The sequence below is a fragment of the Manihot esculenta genome, chromosome 1 (genome assembly GCF_001659605.2).
Source record: "Manihot esculenta cultivar AM560-2 chromosome 1, M.esculenta_v8, whole genome shotgun sequence".
NCBI classification, from domain to species: Eukaryota; Viridiplantae; Streptophyta; class Magnoliopsida; order Malpighiales; family Euphorbiaceae; genus Manihot; species Manihot esculenta.
This window is the reverse complement of record NC_035161.2, coordinates 22,858,452-22,882,309: the sequence shown is the minus strand read 5'-3', so window position 1 is coordinate 22,882,309 and position 23,858 is coordinate 22,858,452. Positions and strand designations below refer to the sequence as shown.

Genomic DNA, 23,858 nt, shown 5'->3' with positions numbered 1-23,858 from the left:
TTTTTAGAATTATTTTGCTCAATACTTTTCCGTAAAATCATTCACCGTTGTTAATTGAGTAGCCATAAATTATTATACTAGAGTTTATGAGATCCAACGTAGATAGGTGTAAGGTAGAGATTCTACTTTCAAAATATCAACATGCCTGTGAGTGAGTTCTCATGTTCCATAAGCTGACGGTGTAGCTGTTTGAACAGTAAATTATGAACAAAGTCTAAATACTCGTAACTAAACTAAAAGATCTTTCACTATTTCTCGTTCTCGCTTGGCAATCTGTATGTGAGTAATAAATTTAATTAAACATGCATGATGCACCAACTGTCCGAGGCATCAAACGGCAAAAATCGGGCAGATGGTGCTCGTCTGATCCACAGCCTTTATCATACATACACAGCTATGTTACAACCACATTTGAATTTGAAAAGTTTCAGAAACTTGTATGCCAGATTGCTCCATCACCTTCCCCACACCGCTGATGTACTTCCTCCATCCTCTCCACTGACTTGCAAATGCCACTGCACGTCCAATCAAATGATGCAGCGCAAGGATTCCCTGCTTGAGCCTTCCACTCGCAGTCTGTTAGAAAACTCCATCGCCATTAGCAAAAGAATATTTTCTTCAACTATAAATGTGCAGGGATTTTGTGTAATATGCCATAGAGTTTTGGAAAAGTGGCCAAATTTCTAGCTATCTTCTCTAATTATGTGATTCACCTTACTGTTACAACAGATGGGCGAAGAAACGAGTGCAGAAAACATTGTGGACTTATTTAGCTAATGCCCATTGAATCCTTAAATTGATATGTCAAAACAATTGATGGAAGAAGATATAGAATGAATGAATTATGCTCATGACAGAGAATATAGGGTGAGTTACTCTTAAGTCTCTGAGTTCAGTTAGATTTAACTATGTAGTATCTGTCCTTTGAAAATCCAATAAAAATGTCCTTATATTTTTTGAACTCCAACTCTTTAGCACTTGTAATTTTTTGAAAACTGACAGTCAGGCTGCCATTTTTTGACAAAGTCTATCTTATGTAGCAAATTTACATAGCTTTAGTAAATAATTTTCAACTTCCCCTTGATTTGCTAACTTTTCTTTTTTCACACAAATTTGGAAAAGGTCTAATAAATAACCACTTATTTGCATGTGTCTTACCAGGCGGAGTTCCACAACAGAGGCTTCGATCGTCAATGTGCTCAACATCAAGACCAATAAACCATGATCCTAGTGAGACATCTTCATTTGCATATCTATGAAGTATGCGCCTGAAGATGGTGCATCAGTAATATTTTGCATTCAAGTTCATAACCCAAAGACAAAAATGATTTCACACAAGGGCTTACTGATTTACTGAAAGGTAGGTGGCCAAATCTTTGGAAATTGCATATATTTGCCCAGTTGCATGCCTAAAATACTTGTTTCCCTCCTCACCAAATTTCCAATATTCTGGTTCATGGTACTTGACACCTCTGCAAATATAAGGCAGAAAAAAATACAATAGCCAAAGATGAATGATCTGCACATACAATAATCAGAAACTCTATAATTGACTGCTTACTTCTGTGACAGAACTGGTCCAGATTTCATACAACCGATATAAACACGGGGTTTGGATCTATGGCGGGCCAAAGTAGAGCCAACCATACCTGGCAGGTGTTTAAATCAATTCAGATTGTATACATTAGTGATTTGTTTTCTTTTCTTGAGAGATAGATTAAACATACAGATAAACTAACCAAGATTCACGTGTATGTCATCATCAACTTTGATGTAGAAGTCAGCATCCCACCTGGCAACTGCAGTTGAAAAGTATATTTGTGTTTTCGATGACAATTCATGATATCCTTCAATATGATTCTGCAACGTGAACAATTCTACCTCTATAAGCTTTGAAGAAGTCACAGATAAACTTTTTAAGAACCTTATGGAGAGCTTGCCAAAAACTTTTGAGAATTACTTCATTCTCAACTCCAATCCAGCAGCTGTAGCTTTAGCCTTAAAGATTAATCATAATAGTTACTTGAGCCACAAAATGTCCATCAAATTCTTTGAAAAATTTTCCTCTTCAATAGCATGAGCTTCTTGAACAAGTGCATAACACTATCTGTATTCATGCCATTATATGTTGCTCTGATCATATGTGTTAGCCTAGAGCCGGGCTAAATTTTCTTTCTTGTTGTAAGAGAAAATAAAGACAATGAAAGCAACCATGAACTTAATTTACTCATCCTGCATAGTGCTTGGCAATACTCCAACATAACAGAGATTATGAATCCATCAGATCTGAGGGAATTTAGAAAAGTAACATACCAGCCGTAGGAAATCCTTATGCTGCTCTTCTTCTGCATCAATAGCTCGATCCAAAACACCACCTGGTGATGCACTGGCAACCAAGAAATTCAAGCATTTAATTTTGTGCAAGTTCTCATAATAAGCTGCAGTGCTAATCACTTGCAGCTTTAACTAAAACCCCACCTGTGTCCTATTACAAATCGTAAGATGATACCCTTCTCTGTTTCCAACTTCTTTAACTCCTCTCCTGAAGTAAACAACCACCAAAAAGTGTCAGCAATTAATTAGGGCAGCTAGCTATGGTCTAATCAAGATAATGGGTTAACCTTTGGGCATCCAAGTTTCTCTAATTGACTCCCTTCGTTTTCTAGTGCTGAACGCTGTAATTATACCCATAACAAAAAAGACTTTCGGTCGCTGCTTCAAATGCACAGTTCCAGATTTTGAGACCATAGGAGATCCTTCCTCACTGTCAGCTTTGACAGCTCTTGCAGCAGCCAGCTGCATTTCCAACGATGAGATTGTTTTGTCTAGCGTCCTGCAATTTTTGTCATAGATGTATTAACACAAAACACATTGAATTTTATACATCCTCCACTATCCCACTTGGAGGTTTCAGCTCAAAGTTCAAAAGCAAATAAACTAGAGAAACAATACATAAGATTTAAGCAAAATCAGCAGGCTAGAGTTCCTTACATGATTACATCATGAGTTTGTGCAACTTGAGAAAGGATGTCCCCTGCCTGGACAGGAGTATCCTGTAAGATGTAAAGAATATATTTAACATGTCTTACTGCAGAAATGGAAAACATGAAAACAATATTTTAATGATATGACTTGCCATCTTTTCGCAATTAACTACAGGATGAGACATTTTTAATTGATGTTCCTTCACAGATGAAGCTTCCTCATCCATTTTGACTGGATCAATAGCCCATAACCTATCAGTTGCAAGAACAAAATTAGAGATATTCCCTCTCCCCCCCTTCCATTCCTAAAACAGGTCAAAAGAAATGTATATGCCAACTAATATCAAGCAGTATCTTAGAAGATAAATGCAGTAGTTAAATATCACGTAATAATGGCTTAACAATAAATCCCATGCAATAAAATATATATATATATATATGTAGTTCTCAAACCATCAAATGTATGAGTATTGAGTAACATGAAGCACTGATTAAGCTAAAAGATGCTACACCTACTATCTTGAGGTAAATAACTGTGTTGTTAAATGATGTATTCTCTCATTATAAATTCTGAACCTTGACGTGCTAGAAATAAACTACGAACGAAGTGTATTCCCATTCATCTACTTGGAAGCACAATCTCTATAAGCATCATAGGTTTAAGAGAAGAATCATTAGAATGACCATGCTGATCTGAAATAAACCTGTATTCAGTCACTTAAGGTAAAAAGTTACATTTATTTGATTCCAACTTGCCTTCAAGCAGGTGATCATGATATTCAACCCTCAGAAGCAGAAAGAACTTACACCCAAGAAAAAAAAAAATAGCAACCAAGAACTGTTGTCAATCTTGGGGCACTCTGATGAGGCAAATAGATAAGATCCACAAACCCATCTATCAGATAAAGTTTTATTCTAACAAGTGAGCATAGTTAATTAAGACTTTAAGCCTTTGAACTGCACAATTAGTGCATGCAGATGATTGGTGATATTTGGACTAATGAAATGTAGGAGATATTTTCTAGTGTGTTCAATCTCCAATCTCCGAGCTAGTAATTTAAGCTGGTACCATGCATTACTCAGATTAACTATATAGCTTGTAAGTTATCAGCCTCCTCGAAAGCCAAAGCGAGCCTATAGACTTTCTACAAGCTTAGAAACTATAAACTCGACTATCTAATTAAAACACCAAACAAATTTCCCATGCACACTTTCAGAGAAAAACTACCTAAGCTTATTCTCCTCCAGAGCTAAGCTAATCATATTTAATCTACTCAACTTGTTAATAAAGAGATGGAGTACTAGATGAAAAGAAATATTAGATCAAACGACACATCAGTTTCCCAAGTCTAGCGTACAGATGTGTTGTTCCAACAACTCCATTCAATTATCAATTCATTCATCCCCGCCAACCAATAACTTAATGCGGAATAAACCGAGAAGGGAAGTCCTGATCTTGTACATGGGTTTCAAGAAAAAGACCCGAAATCCATAAGCCACGGCGCTAACATTTTGCATATGATTTTGTAGGCGAACATCTGAAATTAATTTTCTATCCCATAGAAAGAAAGGAAAAAGCAAAATGAACTAAAATACGAGTTAAAGCTTCTAATTCCTACTTAAGTGATCACAAATCTAATAGCTGCTTAACATGTCAAAGACAAGATCTTTAGTTATTTGAGAATGGAAAGAGAAAACAGAACCTGTTGACAACAAGAACCCCCAAGAAGAAGCTGGCAATGCAGAAGATAGAAACCCATCTGGTAGAGACTCCATTGCTGGGTTTATGAGGTCTGTTCAAGCCCATTTCAACCTCACAAGCTTCAGCTTCAAGGAAGCTCCCTCCTTTCTCAAAACTTGTGGGGCTAGAAGAGGAAAACAAACGACTCCATTCCCGAGAGGTAAAGAGAGATAGGAGAAGAACGCAAATAATGCTCGAACTGGATGGTTGTCTGAAAAGGCCAAAAATGGGGAAAATGGGAAGTTGCTTTTCTTGCTTTCAGCTTTTCTGAGTACAATAAAAAAAGAAAAACTAGGAAAATGGGCAACAAGCTGTAATTGCGTTTGCTTTCGTTGTTGTGTCAGAGAGAGAAGTACTACTTAAAATCAACAAAATTTTTAATAGAATTAATTATTTATTATTTTTATTTTCAAAAATATAATAAATAGTTTGTATTTTAAAATTATTAATTATTTCATTTCTTTTATTTATTTATTTATCAAAGAATTTCTTTTATTTAAAAACATTAACTATTTAGTGATATTTATATAAGTTGCGAATAATATGTAAAATAAAATACTGTTTTCTTTTAATTAGTAGTTATAATTTAAAATTATAATAATTTTAAAAAATATTTATTTAATATTTGTAATTTTAAAATAATAACTATTTAATTTTTATAATTTTAAAATAAATAATTATTTAATCTCTTTAATTAATAAAATAAATAAAATAATTAATAACATAAAAAAATTAAACTATTTAATATATTTATTAAATATGAAAAATGAGTAATTAAATAATAATTTACTTAATAATAATTCAAAAGACAGAGGTCATGAGAATTTTTAAACTGCCAATTATGCCCTTCTCGAAATGACAATGGTCATTTGTATGTTTAAATATTTATAAAATTTTGTAAATAAATTTTAATTTTTCATTAATGGAATCTTTAAATTTTTACCATCCCAAATAATTTACAATTTATTAATTATAATTTAAATTAATGAATGAAAATGACTTGGTTGTCATTACATGCTCTGGCAAAAGCAACATAAATAGACAATCTACTAATTTTCTAAATATTATTCAATATTAAAATATGATATAGATCCAGCTAAAAAATCCATTAATAAACCTTTCACAAAAATGATACCTCCTTCACAAAACTCCATTGAGATAGTAACACTAAGTCCAAAAACAGAATTAAATGATATGTCAAAATTATTGCAGAAAATTATAAAAGAACAAAATATTTCTAAAGGAGGAATTAAACAAAGTACTTCTCCAAAAACCAAAATGTCAGGGGGCATTACAATAAATGAACCTATACAAACTCAAAGTAATATACCAAGTGAAAGTACCAGTAAAGATAAAAATAAAATAACTATTTTAACAGAATATAATGAGACTTCTTCTTCTGAAAATGACACTATAGATAATCCTTTAGAAGCATCAGACTCTGACCAAGAAGATAATATTCCTGTAAATACTATAGGAAGAAATTATGATAGAAGACCAGATGATTTAAAAATACTAGACAGAAAACAAAAACAATATAATGCAAAAAATATTTACGAATGGAATATAGATGATATGTCTGAAGTTGAAATTATACAAATAACCAAGGAAATGGTAATTGTAGGAAATATATACAAACAAAGAGTTGGAGTTACTGAGCGAGAAGCAGCTGAAAATATAATATTAGGTTTTACAGGAGAACTAAGAACTTGGTGGGACAAATTATTAAGTAATGAAATAAAAACTAATATATTAACAGCAAGAAGAATAGATAGTACCACAGGTGAACCAGTTATTGACCCAACAACAGGACAAGCACAATCCTTCACATTAGCTTATTTAGTCTATAATCTTATCTCACATTTTATAGGAGACTTAGATTTATATACAGAACGCAATAGTGAAATCCTACAAAACCTCAAGTGTAGAAAGTTAGAAAATTTTAGATGGTATAAAGACAATTTCCTAAAAAGAGTTTATGCATTAGCAGACCCAAATGCCTATCATTGGAAAGAGAAATTTTTAACAGGATTACCAAGATTATTTTCTACAAAAGTAAAAGAAACAATTGAACAAAAATTTGGACACATATCATATGATGACCTAACATATGGAGATTTAATCACATGCGTAAATCTAACTGGCATAAGATTATGCAGAGATATGAAATTACAACAAAAATTAAAAATAGAAAATAGACAATCTCGAAAAGAATTAGGAAATTGGTGTGAACAATTTGGATTTGGAACCATAAAGAAACAGACACATAAACGATATAAACCTTTTAAAAATAAAATTTATAGACAATATAAATATCCTAAAAAGAAATTTTATAAGAAACAATATGATAAACCACTTACTAGAAAGCCATTCAATAAGAGACCATTTAAAAGAAATAATTATAAGAAAAATAATTTTAGACGAACCAATAATACAAATAATATAACATGTTATTTATGTAACCAAAAGGGGCATTATGCCAAAGAATGTCCTACTAGAAAGAAAATATATGAATTAGGTTTAGAATTAAAGATTGACAATATAGATCAATTATTAGACAAGATTGACCAAATTAAATTATCTTCTTCAGAACTAGAGGATGAATACAGTAGTGACAATTATTCATCAGAGACAATAGATAGTACAGATAGTAATCATAATTGTCAAGGAGAAATTTGTCATTGTAACAATAAAGTGAATGTCTTAACAGAATATCAACAAGTATTGGAACAAATAGAGCAAGTACAAGATTCCAATATAAAACGAAAAATGTTTAAAAAATTAACAAAATTAATTAATGAAGAAATAAAACAAGAAACCGCACCACCAACTAAATTTGAAGATATTGAACAAATGTTTAAAAATAAAAAATCAGTAACAACAATTTCTTCCATGGACTTACAATCTGAAATAAGACAATTAAAACTAGAAGTAAGACAATTAAAACTAAGGTGTGATTATTTAGAGCAGAATCAACATATGCAACAAAATCAAAATATAGGACAGAGTTCAGGAAAAGATAAAACAAAAGTAGAAGAAATAATAGAAACAGACACAGAAGAAGAACAACCATTAAAGTTTAATGATATTACTAGAATTAAATATCAAAAATGGTATGTAAAAATACACTTGACAATAAAAGATTTTACATTAGAAACTATAGCCATGTTAGATTCAGGCGCAGATATGAATTGTATAGACCAAGGAATAATACCAAGTAAATATTTTCATAAAACTAAACAGACATTATCTGCAGCAAATTCAAACAAAGTAAAAATAGATTACAAAATCCCAAGTGCACATATATGTAACAATGTAATTTGTTTTAAAACTACCTTTATGTTAATAAAAAACCTTAATACACAAATTATATTAGGAAATCCATTTTTACAAATGTTGTATCCTTTTAAGGTCACACAATCCGGATTAGAAACAAATGTGCTAGGACAAGATATTAGTTTTCAATTTATAACACCAATAAATTATCATGATGTTAATATATTTCAACAAACGAATGTAAGTAAAATTAATAATTTGGAAAACCAAATAAAATTTTTAAAGAAAGATTTATATTCTATTAGAATAGAAGAACAGTTAGAAAATCCAAACATTAAACAACAAATTAAAACAATTCAAGAACAATTTGAAAAAGACCTATGTTCAGATTTACCAACAGCTTTTTGGGATAGAAAACAACATATAGTAACTCTACCATACGAGCCAGAATTTAATGAACAAACAAAATTTTTAATAGAATTAATTATTTATTATTTTTATTTTCAAAAATATAATAAATAGTTTGTATTTTAAAATTATTAATTATTTCATTTCTTTTATTTATTTATTTATCAAAGAATTTCTTTTATTTAAAAACATTAACTATTTAGTGATATTTATATAAGTTGCGAATAATATGTAAAATAAAATACTGTTTTCTTTTAATTAGTAGTTATAATTTAAAATTATAATAATTTTAAAAAATATTTATTTAATATTTGTAATTTTAAAATAATAACTATTTAATTTTTATAATTTTAAAATAAATAATTATTTAATCTCTTTAATTAATAAAATAAATAAAATAATTAATAACATAAAAAAATTAAACTATTTAATATATTTATTAAATATGAAAAATGAGTAATTAAATAATAATTTACTTAATAATAATTCAAAAGACAGAGGTCATGAGAATTTTTAAACTGCCAATTATGCCCTTCTCGAAATGACAATGGTCATTTGTATGTTTAAATATTTATAAAATTTTGTAAATAAATTTTAATTTTTCATTAATGGAATCTTTAAATTTTTACCATCCCAAATAATTTACAATTTATTAATTATAATTTAAATTAATGAATGAAAATGACTTGGTTGTCATTACATGCTCTGGCAAAAGCAACATAAATAGACAATCTACTAATTTTCTAAATATTATTCAATATTAAAATAGATTATATTTATTCAATTTATATTTTTATTTTCCCCTCTCTTTCTTTAGCTATATTATAATTTTCTTTTTATTTTTCCATTTTTTTAACTTTCCTATATGTCTTTTAAATTTAAAATTTTATTTTATTATATATATATATATGATCTAAAATCTAGAGAAAAATAGAGTTTGTGTATAGAAAAGTTTAATCTGAAGGATACGTTTCTCTTCTTATGTTTTTTTTCTCTTATTTTTTCGTGACACATAATCGTTATATTATTATATTATCATTTGTCTGTCTCCGTCACGCAAAGTTATACGTACGGTTATATCTGTCTATCCATACTCGTACACCGATTATTTAATTCCCCTCCAACGCCCGTGTTGATAGAGTTGCGGCATAGCTAGATCTGTTGTTCTACTCTATGTCACATCAAATAAATTAGACTTTTTTCGAGTAAGTTTGCACTCTCGATCAGCGCGGCCTGCTTTAATTGCGGGTTGAATGGTGTGTTGATAGGTAAGTTTGCATAATGAACTCTAATTGTGTTGAGCCTGTCTCTTCCTCTCAAACTCGACCTCAATATGAGATTAAAAACCCAGCGATAATAAAAATATATATATATATGGCCGGTAATTTTATTTTTCATACAAATGTTAAATTAATTAATTAAAATATATAATTTCTATTGAATGTTTATTTATTTTATTGTTTTACTAATTTGTAATTCATATGTCTCCTTAATTTTATTGATTACTTTTAATATTGTGTTATTATGACATATATAGTCTAGTTATTTAGAATTTATACTTAGCTTTTAGTTTTTAATTTTTTAAATATATAATTTTTATGCAATAATTTAGTAAAATATTTTGATAATATTGACTAATTTTATTTTTTATTTTGATAATATATATATATATGCATTACACGTTTTTATATTTATTATATATATAATAAATATATTATAATAAAAAAATAGCTGAAGGAATTTAAATATAAATGATAATAAGAATTTTAAAAGTTAAATCTATTATATGATATCTTAATTTTAATTATTTAATATTTTGGTGTCATTTTAAAAAAGATTAAATAAATTTATTATTAAAATTATTTAATATTTTATTATTATATTTAATAAATTAGATGATATTATAATTTATTTTTAATAAAGAATGTATTATGTTCCTATATTTATAAATTTTACTTAAATTTATTAAAATTAATTGAGAGGTAAAATGAATCATTTATGTAGAAATTTTTATTTTTAAATAAAAAATATTATCTAACAATTTGATATTATTAAAATTAAAATTTATTATTATAACAAAATTTAAAATTAATAATATAAGAAATTTGTTTCACTTTAATGTTATAGATATTCTTTAATATTATTTACTTTTGCATCAATTACTCATTAAAAATATTATTTTTTATTATTTTTATATAACATATTAATTTAATAAATATTAAAATTTTTAATATTTTATTATTGTAATAAATTATTATTAAATATTTTTGAAAACCCATAAAAGAATAAAATATTAGTAAAATTTATTTTATTTTATTAGATAATATTTAAATTTACTTTAAAAATATCTATTAATTTTTATTATAAGTTTATAAATAAAACGGCCAAAAGAATATCAAAGAAAAATATCCATAAATATATAAAAAAATAAAATAAAATTTTAATGATAATTATTAGAATATCAAACATTACAATATTATTAAAATATTAAATATTGATGATCTGAGATCTAGAAAATAGGGTTTTACAAGGATTCTGTAAAACTGGAAAAACTTAGATTTAGAGGAGAGTATTTCTCATTTTATATGTTTCCTTTTGTCTGCCAGTGACGTGTAACAGAATGTGTGTCATTGGGCCACCTGTCCCTGTTATTTTGATATGGACGTACGAGGAAATCAGATCGTTGCCCCATGCGTAACGGCCCCTAATTCTCCCCGGGCGCGCATGCGGATGGTTCCACAAGGCGAATGGGCTGAATTCCTTAATGGTTTCGAGCTGGGCCGATAGACAAGGTTAAGACTAGGCTCAGAGGGAATCTGTTCATTGGACTGGAAGGGCTGGGCCGGCCTTATTGAAGAAACTGACGAGAGCCCAGACTTTGAGCTGAGTGGGCTGGGCTTGGTTCTTGGAGGAGGCGTAGAAGTCTTCAGATCATGGGCTGCCCTAATGGGTCTAACCTTAGACCGGGGTGAAGAAACCCAACGGTCATCAATTGCCCCTTTACCTTCTCGTCAGTTATTGCCTCGACTGATGAGGGGGTGAATCCCAAGAATCATTATGACCGCGCCTGTTTATGTACAGCTTCCCTCATAACACCCTTTCATCTTTTTGTCATTTTGACTTTCGAATTCCCTCTGTCTCTTTTCACTTCTGGCTTTCCTTTGTTCTTCGTGCATACTGCCATCTTCACTTCCCTGCTTTTACCTTCAAGGTACGGTTTTCTTCCTCTCCCATGAATAGCTTTTAAGGATCCTGACGCTGCTAGCCTAGAGTCTAGCATCGTCCCGTCCAGCATAAAAACCTCCTTCTCAGGGTATATCTTGATATCACCCCCTTCTTTCCCTTCAGGACCCTCTCCGGGATGGGAGGATCTTTTCTTCCGATCCATATACCTCTGGTATAATCGATCTTCAGAAAGACGTGAACTCCTTTCTCTTATCTCCTTTCTTCCGCGGGATTTTCTAGTATTCCGGGATTGCTTCTCGAATGTTGACTACTAATTTCCTTTTCTTCATGTCTTTTTTCGAATATGTCTGTCTGAGCGAGGGCTTCACATTCACAGGGCATCTGTTTGATACCTTTTTCGGGCTGGTCAAGGCGAGCTAAAAATTTTATTACTTTGCCTCTCATAGAGGTCTGTTTTAATCTTGCTTTCGTGATTTTCATTGAGAATCATTCTGACTTGCCCCGATTTTAGATTTTTTGCAGCTTCTGAAATGAAGATGGATCAGATTAAGTCACCTAAGATTCTTACGCTGCCCAGGGGGATTCTGAACGTTACCTCAGACGTCCTCCTAGTAGGGCGATCAGCGGGAGGGGTCACCCAACAAGTGGCCGAAGTCATATAGTGCAGGTCGCCCGGCCGACCTCCTCCTCTTGCTTCTGCCCTAGCTCCGAAGTCGAGTTCTCGAGTGCCGGATCTTTAAGGCTGCCAAATATCGACAGGTCGATCTCAGCCGCTCTAGTTGTTCAAGCTCTCAGGTTCCCTCGAGCTTCAAGGCCGAGTGAGGACTCCGGGTTGATGGGAGCGAAGCCTGCCCTGCCTTTTGGCGATGCTTCTGGAGAGAGGCTTGAGGCCTCCATAGCTGAGATGGGGACCCTTGCAGCAGGGCTGAGATCGCCTTTGTGAGGAATGTCCATGGGGTCCTTTCCGAGGTCGGCCCGACTGCCGAGGATAGGGAACTCAGCTTTGTAGATGATGGGGGTGTAGCGGAGGCAAGCGTCCCATCTTCACCAAAGTGCTTGTCCTGGTTCGCGCTCTAAAGAAGTCTTGGGCTTCTAGAAGACTGGCTCCTGCCTTTCTTCCTCTCGGGGAGGAGGAAAAGGTTCCCATGGTGCCCCTGACGCCTGTTCCTAACTCAAACTCATGGAATAACATGGTTTCTGAGATTTATTATGGAATACAAGATGCAGTTCACACATGTAACATGAAGCGGCTCATGGCGAGCTCGTGTCAGGATATAGGGCGCTTGTGCTATGAGGAACAGAGATTTGCTGCACTCAGTCGAGCTTCTGTTGATGCTTTCAAACATGTGTTTCGTGATGTTCAAAGTTTAACTTACAAATATGCAAGTGAGGACAGCGCATTAATGACTATGTTTAAATCAGGAAGCAAGGGTAATCTGCTAAAATTAGTCCAACATAGTATGTGTGTAGTTTTGCAACATTCACTTGTTCTATTGCCCTTCAGAATGCCTCGTCAATTTTCCCATGGAATGTTTTGTTCATTCAGTAACCAGTCGACCATGTTGATCTTCCTGGGACTTTAACTTGAAGACTTATGTTTTTCATGCGTGATATACACACAGCATATGATGGAACAGTGAGAGATGCTTATGGGTATCAACTTGTTCAGTTCTCCTATAATAACGAGGCAGAGTTCAGCTGGAGTGTAAGGAGCGTCTAAGGGAGTATAGGGAGTCCGCCGAGCTAGAAAAAAAAAGGGGGGGGGAGTCCCGCAGACTCATGAAGCTCTTTTTCTGAACTGTAAGGATTCTCCTGAATTGAAAGCTAAGAGAATAGTGTAGGTGATAGTGATGTAAATGTAGATGATAATGCGTCTAGACATGTAAGTCCTTTGAGGACAGTTTTTCTTTTAGTAGAGTGAGTGATTAGACTGTAAATCTTCTTTTTCTTCGAATGAAATTTCATTTTTATTTACTTTGCTTGTTAAGCCCATCAGAACTAAAATTCTATCATCTGACTGGACTTTGACTTACAGATTTGTCTATTTCACTAAGGCATTCTTACTTGTAAGCTTTTTTAATTACTAAGAGCTCGGGCACACAGCCTTTGTTTACTAACTATAAGTCAGATCATGTACCTTTAAAGGTGATGAGCAGGGCTGGCCTCCTTGTTTTTAGTTCTGTTCTGACAAGAGCTGAAGCTAGGTGTAACGCCCCGAAAATCGGACCGCTACCGGCGCTAGGATCCGGGTCGACTTAAGGCCGCCGGGACCCGTAGCAAGCCTGACATAAAACCTGTAAACCTGTATAATCCCATACATGATCAACAACATGCATAAAAATTTAAAACTTTTCTTCATACATACTGTCATCAACTAACTCAACTTGTGCATACTCTGAACATATACATAACATAGTCCCTCTGTGGGATCTCATCAAGCCTTAAAGGCAAAACAACCTGTGTTGAGTTAGTTTACATAAACATCATAACATAAGATCATGTATATACAAAGGGATTAACAATATACTATGGTCAAGCACAACTCTATCCTCAATAACCTCATTACATAACATCCTGAATATTTTTACATTTCATCATAATACAAATTGTCATGTCCACAAACTAACTATTACATACATATGACTTTTTCTTCTTGCCTTCTCTATCTATCCCGTACCTGCAAACCTGGGGGGTTAGGGGAGAGGGGTGAGCTAGATGCCCAGTGAGTAGAACTATAAAAAGAATATTTAAAACATGCTATCATGAAATGCGTCACTGCACAAACAAATCACACCACGGATGGACTGATTCAAAAATCCCTCAACTCCATGCCCGGCCCTATTATGGGCACCACAGGACTTCGTATTGCCCGGCCCTATTATGGGCACCACAGGACTTCGTACTCGGAGTTATTGTCCGGCCCTATTATGGGCACCACAGGACTTCGTATTGCCCGGCCCTATTATGGGCACCACAGGACTTCGTATTTAGAAGGCTAATGAATCATCCTAATGTCCATCCACTATCATCTATCACAACAATAAAATGCGGCATAGTCGTGAATTCTAATGCAAACAACCTATAATATGATCATGATGCATGAAGCATGATAAAAGCATTTCATTTCTTAATTTAAAAGGTTAAGTTTAGTTCCACTCACCTCTGGCTGACTCTGACAAACTCTGTAGCAGCTGGCTCACTGCTGGGGTCCTTGGTTCCTCGGGTCCGAACCTACACAGGTGGACTCCAATGAGGGACCAAACATACGTAAACATAACTCTAATATACTCCCCAAAAACCCCCTAAAACATCCTGAAAATATCACATAGAGATATGCATGAAATGGCTGAACAGGGCACTTTCGGCGGCACCTTCGGTGGCCGAAAGTCCTGGACAGATCCGAAAGTCAGGCACTTTCGGCGGCACCTTCGGCGGCCGAAAGTCCCAGACAGAGACGAAAGTCTCTTTTCGGGGGCAACTTCGGCAGCCGAATGCTGCCTCCACAAAGGGGGTTCGGCGGCCGAAACTCCCTTCGGCGGCCGAACCTGGTTTCTTCCAAAAGGGCAGAAACTTGGTTCAAACGAACCTCTTGCCTCCCAAAACCTCCAATCATGCATAATCTCGTTCTACAACATGCATACCACACATACATTACACCTAGGGGTCTCAAACTATCATATACCCCAACTACAACACTTCAAACACATAAAAATCAACATACATTGCTCAAAAAGTCATCAAAACCCATAGGTTCAACATATACCCTAACATGCATTCCACCCCTTAAAACTTCATAAAACTTGTTTAAAACATACATTGAGCTTAAGATCGGCTCTTACCTCTTGAAGATCGAGGGTTGAGGAGATCTAAACTTGGAGATGGGAGGAGTTCCAACTTTTGGTCTCCAAGCTCCAAACTCGTTCTAAGCTCAAAGATCTTCAAAACCAAAGTTATAAACTTGTAAAGATCATGGAAAAAGGAAGGAAAACTCAAGATTGGGGGAAGGATGGCGGAATGCTCACTTTGGCCGAAATGGAGAGAAAAAGCTCGCCCATTTTCGGCTAAGGGACCCTTTTATAGGTGGCTGGCCAGGCCACGTTCGGGGGCCGAATGTGCCTCCGCATCCATGCAATGTTCGGCGGCCGAACTTGACTTTCGGCGGCCGAACCTGGACTTCCCTACCTCATGCTTTCGGGGGCCTAACGTGCCTCCAAAACGCATGCATGTTCGGCGGCCGAACTTGACTTTCGGCGGCCGAACCTGGGTTTTCCTCCAATGCTATTTTCATGCAAAAACTCATTTAATTTAATACTTAAAATCATTAAAACATGAAAACATTTTACAAAAACATGATTTTACCCTTCTAGAGGTCTCCGACATCCGAGATCCCACCGGACGGTAGGGATTCCGATACCGGAGTCTAGCCGGGTATTACATTCTCCCCCCCTTAAGAACATTCGTCCCCGAATGTTCCTCACTAGCACATACATAGCAAACAACACAATCTACACATAAAACACATAGAGACTAACCTTAAAAGAGATGAGGGTACTGCTGGAGCATAGACTCCCGTGTCTCCCAAGTGCATTCTTCCAAGTTGTGGTGGTTCCACAGGACTTTCACCATCGGGATTTCCTTGTTTCTTAACTTTCTGATCTGGGTGTCTATGATCCGCACTGGCTGTTCAACATAGGTGAGATCCTCTTAGACCTCCACATCAGGCTCACTAAGAACCTTGCTCGGATCTGACACAAACTTCCTCAACATTGAAACATGGAAAACCGGATGGATTCTTTCCATCGAAGCAGGTAAATCCAGCTTGTACGACACATTCCCAATCTTTTGAAAGATTTCAAAGGGTCCGATGTATCGTGGGGCTAGTTTACCTTTCTTCCCGAAGCGAACCACTCCCTTCATTGGAGACACCTTGAGCAATACCAGATCCCCCTCCTGAAACTCTAACTGTCTTCTGCGGATGTCTGCATAGCTCTTCTGCCTGCTCTGAGCAATCTTGATTCTCTCTCTGATTATGGGTACCACCCTGCTGGTGATCTCTACTAGCTCAGGCCCTGCCAAGGCCTTTTCTCCAACTTCCTCCCAGCAAACCGGTGATCTGCACTTCCTTCCGTACAAAGCTTCATATGGAGCCATCCCGATGCTAGCATGATGGCTGTTGTTGTAGGCAAACTCCACCAAAGGTAGATGCTGCCTCCAAGAACCGCCAAAGTCCAGCACACACATTCTGAGCATATCCTCGATAGTCTGGATGGTCCTTTCTGACTGTCCATCAGTCTGGGGGTGGAAGGCAGTACTGAAATCCAACCTAGTACCCATGGCATTCTGCAGACTCCGCCAAAACCTGGAGGTGAACTGGGGCCCTCTATCTGACACTATCGAAACGGGAACCCCATGCAGTCTGACTATCTCATCTACATACACCTGCGCCAACTTGTCCACAGAGTAGCCACTCCTGACAGGGATGAAGTGAGCAGATTTGGTGAGTCTGTCCACAATCACCTATATGGAGTCCAATCTGTTGGACGCCGCCGGTAACCCCACTACGAAGTCCATAGCTATATTCTCCCATTTCCACTCTGGAATAGGTAGCGGGTTAAGCATTCCAGCCGGCTTCTGATGTTCCAGCTTCACCCTCTGACATACTTCGCAGGCGGACACAAACTGTGCCACTTCTTTCTTCATCACTGGCCACCAATAAACTTTCTTCAAATCTTGATACATCTTGGTGGCTCCGGGGTGAATGCTGTATCTTGCATTATGAGCCTCTCTCATAATGTCTCCTTTTAGCCCAATGTCATCTGGTACACACAATCGACTCCCATAGCGGAGGATCCCCTTGTTGTGGAATCTGAACTCGCCGTCTTTGCCCGACTGGACAATCCTGGCAATCTTTACTAACTCTGGGTCCTCATGCTGTTTCTGAGTCACCTGCTCCAGAAACACGGGGGTCACTTTCATCTGAGCCACTAAGGCACCTGTACCAGATAACTCCAACTGTAGACCTTCCTCAATGAGCTTGTAAAACTCCTTCACCACTGGCCTCCTTTCTGCCGATATGTGGGATAGACTGCCTAGTGACTTCCGGCTTAGGGCGTCTGCCACAACATTCGCCTTACTCGGATGGTACTGAATCTTGCAATCATAGTCACTCAGCAGCTCCACCCACCTCCTCTGCCTCAGATTCAGATCCCTCTGACTCAAGATGTACTGCAGGCTCTTATGATCTGTAAAGATCTCACATTTTACCCCATAGAGGTAATGCCTCCACATCTTGAGTGCAAAGATTACTGCTGCCATCTCAAGGTCATGTGTGGGGTAATTCAACTCATGCTTCTTCAGCTGCCTAGAAGCATAAGCGATCACCCTCTCATTCTGCATCAGTACACAACCCAGTCCCACACGGGACGCATCACAAAAGACTGTAAAGTCCTCATTACTAGATGGCAGAGCAAAAACTGGTGCTGAAGTCAACCTCTTCTTAAGTTCTTCAAAACTCTCTTCGCACTGGTCGGTCCACATAAACTTCTGATTCTTCCTGGTTAACCTGGTCAGAGGAGCTGCTATTTTCGAGAAGTCCTGAACGAACCTCCTGTAGTAACCTGCCAAACCCAAGAAACTTCTAATCTCTGTCACTGAAGTGGGTCTAGGCCAGTTAGCCACAGTTTCTGTCTTCTTGGGGTACACCTCAATCCCATTCTCTGACACTACATGCCCCAAGAACGAAATGCTCCTCAGCCAGAACTCACATTTAGAGAACTTGGCATACAAGCCATGTTCCCTCAAAGTCTGCAAGACCAACCGCAGATGATGGGCATGCTCCTCTGCATTCTTGGAATACACTAAGATATCGTCAATGAAGACAATAACGAAGTGATCCAGGTACTGGCTAAACACTCTGTTCATGAGATCCATGAATGCTGCAGGGGCGTTAGTTAACCCGAACGGCATCACAAGGAACTCAAAATGCCCATATCTGGTCCTGAAAGCCGTCTTTGGCACATCCTCATCCCTTATCCTTAGCTGATGGTACCCCGATCTTAGATCTATTTTGGAGAAACAACCCGCTCCGGCTAGCTGGTCGAATAGATCATCGATCCTAGGCAATGGGTACCTATTCTTGGTAGTGACTTTGTTCAACTGCCTGTAGTCGATACAAAGTCTAAGGGATCCATCCTTCTTCCTCACAAACAAGACCGGAGCACCCCAAGGTGAGGTACTCTGTCGGATGAAACCCTTTTCTACCAGCTCTTGCAATTGCTCTTTCAACTCCTTTAACTCGGCTGGAGCCATCCTGTAGGGAGGGATAGAGATCGGTCTAGTGCCAGGCACCAACTCTATCTCGAACTCTATCTCCCTAGCAGGTGGTAAACCTGGAAGCTCATCAGGAAAGACATCCTGAAACTCTCTGACAACTGGCACCGAGGCCGGCTCCCTGACCTGACTGTCTAGCTCTCTCACATGAGCTAAGTACCCCTGACATCCCTTCCTAAGCAACCTACGAGCCTGAAGAGCTGATATCAGACCTCTAGGTGTGCCCCTCTTGTCTCCTCTGAAGACGACCTCTGACCCGTTCTGATCTCTGAACCTGACTACCTTGTCCCTGCAGTCCAAGGTAGCACCATGGGTAGATAGCCAATCCATCCCTAGAATGACGTCAAAGTTTGTCAAATCTAGAACCACAAGGTCGGCGGAGAGGCATCTTCCCTCAATAAAAACTGGACTGTACTGGCAGACTGACACTGCCACTGACGGGTCACACTTGGGTCCACTGACCCATAGGGGACACTCTAACCCAGAGACTATCAGACCCAACCTCTCAACGGCTCTCGGAGCAATAAATGAATGAGATGCACCCGGGTCCATTAATGCATACACATCAGAACACCCAATGACGAGATTACCTGACACCACGGTGTTGGATGTGTTAGCCTCCTGCTGCGTCATGGTGAAGATCCTGGCTGGAGCTGATGGACCTTCACCTCGGGAACCAGAAGAAGAGGCTGCCCCTCTCCCTCTACCTCTGCCACTGCCCTGAGTTGTGGCTGGAACTGCTGGCTGTGCCACACTACCAGAAGCTGTCTGCTGGGGCTGGCCCATAAAAGGCGCTCTAGGACAATCCCGAGCTATGTGTCCCTCCTGTCCACATCTGAAACATGCATTAGTCCCAGCTCGACACACTCCCCTGTGTGGTCTTCCACATCTCTGGCATTCTGTACCATCTGAGCCTGAGCTCGAGCCACCGCCAAATCCCAGACCGGATTTCAACTTGTTCCAAAACTTATTCTTCTTCGGCTTCTTGGTGGTACTATCCCACCTCTTCTTACCTGAGCTCTGAGAAGAGAAACCTGGTCCTCCTCTGCTTGGGGTCTTAACCCCTGAAGACTGGGTCACTGACTGCTTCACTGACCCCTCAACTATAGCACTTGCCTCCATTCTTCGAGCCATATCCACCACAGTGTGGAAACTTTCTCTCTCAGCTGACTGAACCAACGAGGAGTACCTGGAATGCGGCTTCATAACATATTTCTTGGCTTTCTTCGTATCTGAATCTAGAGCTTGCCCTGAAAAAGGCAATAGCTCCAAGAATTTATTCGTGAACTCCTCTACACTCATGTGCTCTGACTGCCTCAGTTGCTCAAACTCAATCATTTTCAGTTCTCTAGAACTGTCTGGAAAAGCCCATCCAGCGAACTCATTCGCAAATTCCTCCCATGTCATGCCGTTTAATCTCGGGTCCACATAACACTTGAACCATTCCCGTGCCTTCTTGCACTTTAAAGTGAACCCTGCCATCTGAATGGCCCTGCTGTCACTTGCCCCTAGCTCATCAGTTATTGTCTTCACTACTATCAGATACTCAAAGGGGTCATCCCCTGACTTGTACTTGGGAGCATCTAGCTTGAGGTAATCTGTCATCTTTACTTTGCTCCCATCGGCTGAGCTAGGTCTAGGAGGTTGAGTAACTGGGGCTGCTGGTCCTGTAGGTGGTGGAGGTGCAGCATTCCCCGAGGTGGGGTTTGCCGGGTTTGGATAGAAGGGTGAGGGTGGATAAGCTGGGTACTGAGCGTAAGGTGGATAGAAAGGTGGATAGAAAGGTGGATAGGGCATGTAGGTAGGGTAGGGGTTAAAGCTGGAGTAATCCGATGTACCTCCCATCGGATACCCTGAACCCTGTGGGAAGGGTGGATAATGGGGTGGAAAACCAAACCCCGAGGCCTGAACGCCTCCCTGAGACTCCCCTGTCCCTTCTTCCTCCATGCTCACATCCAGGTTCCCATCCCTCCTCTGATCCTCTCCTGTAACCTCCCTCACATCTGAAGAACCTCCTCCTCTATCTGTCCCCCTTCTGCTAGCATCAAAAGACCTTCTAGGGTCCCTTGACACTCTTTCTCTGTTGGCTCTACAAGACATTGCCCTAGGCAATGTAGGAGGACGGGCGCTCGTGCCCTCATCCTCAGGTGGCACTCCAGTCAATCGCGCAGATCGACGAGTTCCTCTCATCCTATTCTCTGAAAAACAGCTCATAACAAGCAAACATTAGCATCATATGGTTCATGTGGGCACACATGAACCCTCATCACATACATCACATAGCATAGCATATCATTAATGCACATGCATATTATCATGGCATTTCACATCATCATGCAAGACAGGACTCCACATCCTATCCTAGTGGACATGACCTTCCTATTGTGCTTGACCTTCTATAACATTTATGAGCCCGACATTCTAGGTCCGACCATATGAACCTAGGGCTCTGATACCATTCTGTAACGCCCCGAAAATCGGACCGCTACCGGCGCTAGGATCCGGGTCGACTTAAGGCCGCCGGGACCCGTAGCAAGCCTGACATAAAACCTGTAAACCTGTATAATCCCATACATGATCAACAACATGCATAAAAATTTAAAACTTTTCTTCATACATACTGTCATCAACTAACTCAACTTGTGCATACTCTGAACATATACATAACATAGTCCCTCTGTGGGATCTCATCAAGCCTTAAAGGCAAAACAACCTGTGTTGAGTTAGTTTACATAAACATCATAACATAAGATCATGTATATACAAAGGGATTAACAATATACTATGGTCAAGCACAACTCTATCCTCAATAACCTCATTACATAACATCCTGAATATTTTTACATTTCATCATAATACAAATTGTCATGTCCACAAACTAACTATTACATACATATGACTTTTTCTTCTTGCCTTCTCTATCTATCCCGTACCTGCAAACCTGGGGGGTTAGGGGAGAGGGGTGAGCTAGATGCCCAGTGAGTAGAACTATAAAAAGAATATTTAAAACATGCTATCATGAAATGCGTCACTGCACAAACAAATCACACCACGGATGGACTGATTCAAAAATCCCTCAACTCCATGCCCGGCCCTATTATGGGCACCACAGGACTTCGTATTGCCCGGCCCTATTATGGGCACCACAGGACTTCGTATTTAGAAGGCTAATGAATCATCCTAATGTCCATCCACTATCATCTATCACAACAATAAAATGCGGCATAGTCGTGAATTCTAATGCAAACAACCTATAATATGATCATGATGCATGAAGCATGATAAAAGCATTTCATTTCTTAATTTAAAAGGTTAAGTTTAGTTCCACTCACCTCTGGCTGACTCTGACAAACTCTGTAGCAGCTGGCTCACTGCTGGGGTCCTTGGTTCCTCGGGTCCGAACCTACACAGGTGGACTCCAATGAGGGACCAAACATACGTAAACATAACTCTAATATACTCCCCAAAAACCCCCTAAAACATCCTGAAAATATCACATAGAGATATGCATGAAATGGCTGAACAGGGCACTTTCGGCGGCACCTTCGGCGGCCGAAAGTCCTGGACAGATCCGAAAGTCAGGCACTTTCGGCGGCACCTTCGGCGGCCGAAAGTCCCAGACAGAGACGAAAGTCTCTTTTCGGGGGCAACTTCGGCAGCCGAATGCTGCCTCCACAAAGGGGGTTCGGCGGCCGAAACTCCCTTCGGCGGCCGAACCTGGTTTCTGCCAGAAGGGCAGAAACTTGGTTCAAACGAACCTCTTGCCTCCCAAAACCTCCAATCATGCATAATCTCGTTCTACAACATGCATACCACACATACATTACACCTAGGGGTCTCAAACTATCATATACCCCAACTACAACACTTCAAACACATAAAAATCAACATACATTGCTCAAAAAGTCATCAAAACCCATAGGTTCAACATATACCCTAACATGCATTCCACCCCTTAAAACTTCATAAAACTTGTTTAAAACATACATTGAGCTTAAGATCGGCTCTTACCTCTTGAAGATCGAGGGTTGAGGAGATCTAAACTTGGAGATGGGAGGAGTTCCAACTTTTGGTCTCCAAGCTCCAAACTCGTTCTAAGCTCAAAGATCTTCAAAACCAAAGTTATAAACTTGTAAAGATCATGGAAAAAGGAAGGAAAACTCAAGATTGGGGGAAGGATGGCGGAATGCTCACTTTGGCCGAAATGGGGAGAAAAAGCTCGCCCATTTTCGGCTAAGGGACCCTTTTATAGGTGGCTGGCCAGGCCACGTTCGGGGGCCGAATGTGCCTCCGCATCCATGCAATGTTCGGCGGCCGAACTTGACTTTCGGCGGCCGAACCTGGACTTCCCTACCTCATGCTTTCGGGGGCCTAACGTGCCTCCAAAACGCATGCATGTTCGGCGGCCGAACTTGACTTTCGGCGGCCGAACTTGACTTTCGGCGGCCGAACCTGGGTTTTCCTCCAATGCTATTTTCATGCAAAAACTCATTTAATTTAATACTTAAAATCATTAAAACATGAAAACATTTTACAAAAACATGATTTTACCCTTCTAGAGGTCTCCGACATCCGAGATCCCACCGGACGGTAGGGATTCCGATACCGGAGTCTAGCCGGGTATTACACTAGGGTCATCTACTCATGCCTATTGGATTTCTCCTCGAGTTGCCCCCTTTATCGCCTCAGCATTTATTTCATGAGTGGTGAGGAGGTAAATCCCTAGACTTTATTTGTAACGGCGTGGTTCCATTTTAGACCAAGTTGCCTCTCTTTCTGGTTATAAGCTTGGATATCTGGTCCCTCTAGAAGTGACCCTTTGTCAGTCGGTGCGGTCTGGGCTGTATGCTCCACTGGGATGAGGAGTTCAACTGTATTGTCGTTTTCCTCTCCCAGGGTTAGTTTTGCTAAGTATTTGTTTACTGTGAGTTAAT

General features: G+C 38.3%; 1 protein-coding gene across 2 annotated transcripts; it reads right to left on the bottom strand.

The window, feature by feature from the left end:
• Positions 1 to 229: 229 nt before the first annotated feature.
• LOC110599936 (beta-1,6-galactosyltransferase GALT31A) lies at positions 230 to 5,053 on the bottom strand. Of its 2 annotated transcripts, none has more exons than XM_021736574.2 (11): positions 4,688 to 5,053; positions 3,137 to 3,236; positions 2,992 to 3,053; positions 2,622 to 2,833; positions 2,479 to 2,542; positions 2,314 to 2,386; positions 1,740 to 1,860; positions 1,562 to 1,649; positions 1,347 to 1,472; positions 1,159 to 1,268; positions 230 to 576 (listed from the first exon to the last, which is right to left on the bottom strand). In XM_021736574.2, exons 1-11 carry the CDS (start codon positions 4,789 to 4,791, stop codon positions 428 to 430), a joined length of 1,209 nt encoding a protein of 402 aa, XP_021592266.1. In that variant the 5' UTR covers positions 4,792 to 5,053; the 3' UTR covers positions 230 to 427. The 2 variants fall into 2 exon arrangements, with proteins under 2 accessions (XP_021592266.1, XP_021592275.1); XM_021736583.2 differs by having other exon boundaries at positions 3,140 to 3,236.
• Between the last annotated feature and the right edge of the window lie 18,805 nt (positions 5,054 to 23,858).

Bases quoted from the DNA above. Each gene is read 5' to 3' on its own strand.
- LOC110599936 (XM_021736574.2), bottom strand. From the start codon at position 4,791: ATGGGCTTGAACAGACCTCATAAACCCAGCAATGGAGTCTCTACCAGA. The intron at 2,834-2,991 runs GTAAGGAACTCT...CAAAAATTGCAG, and splicing joins CAAACTCATGATGTAATCAT to GACGCTAGACAAAACAATCT. The intron at 1,269-1,346 runs GTAAGCCCTTGT...CACCATCTTCAG, and splicing joins ACCTACCTTTCAGTAAATCA to GCGCATACTTCATAGATATG.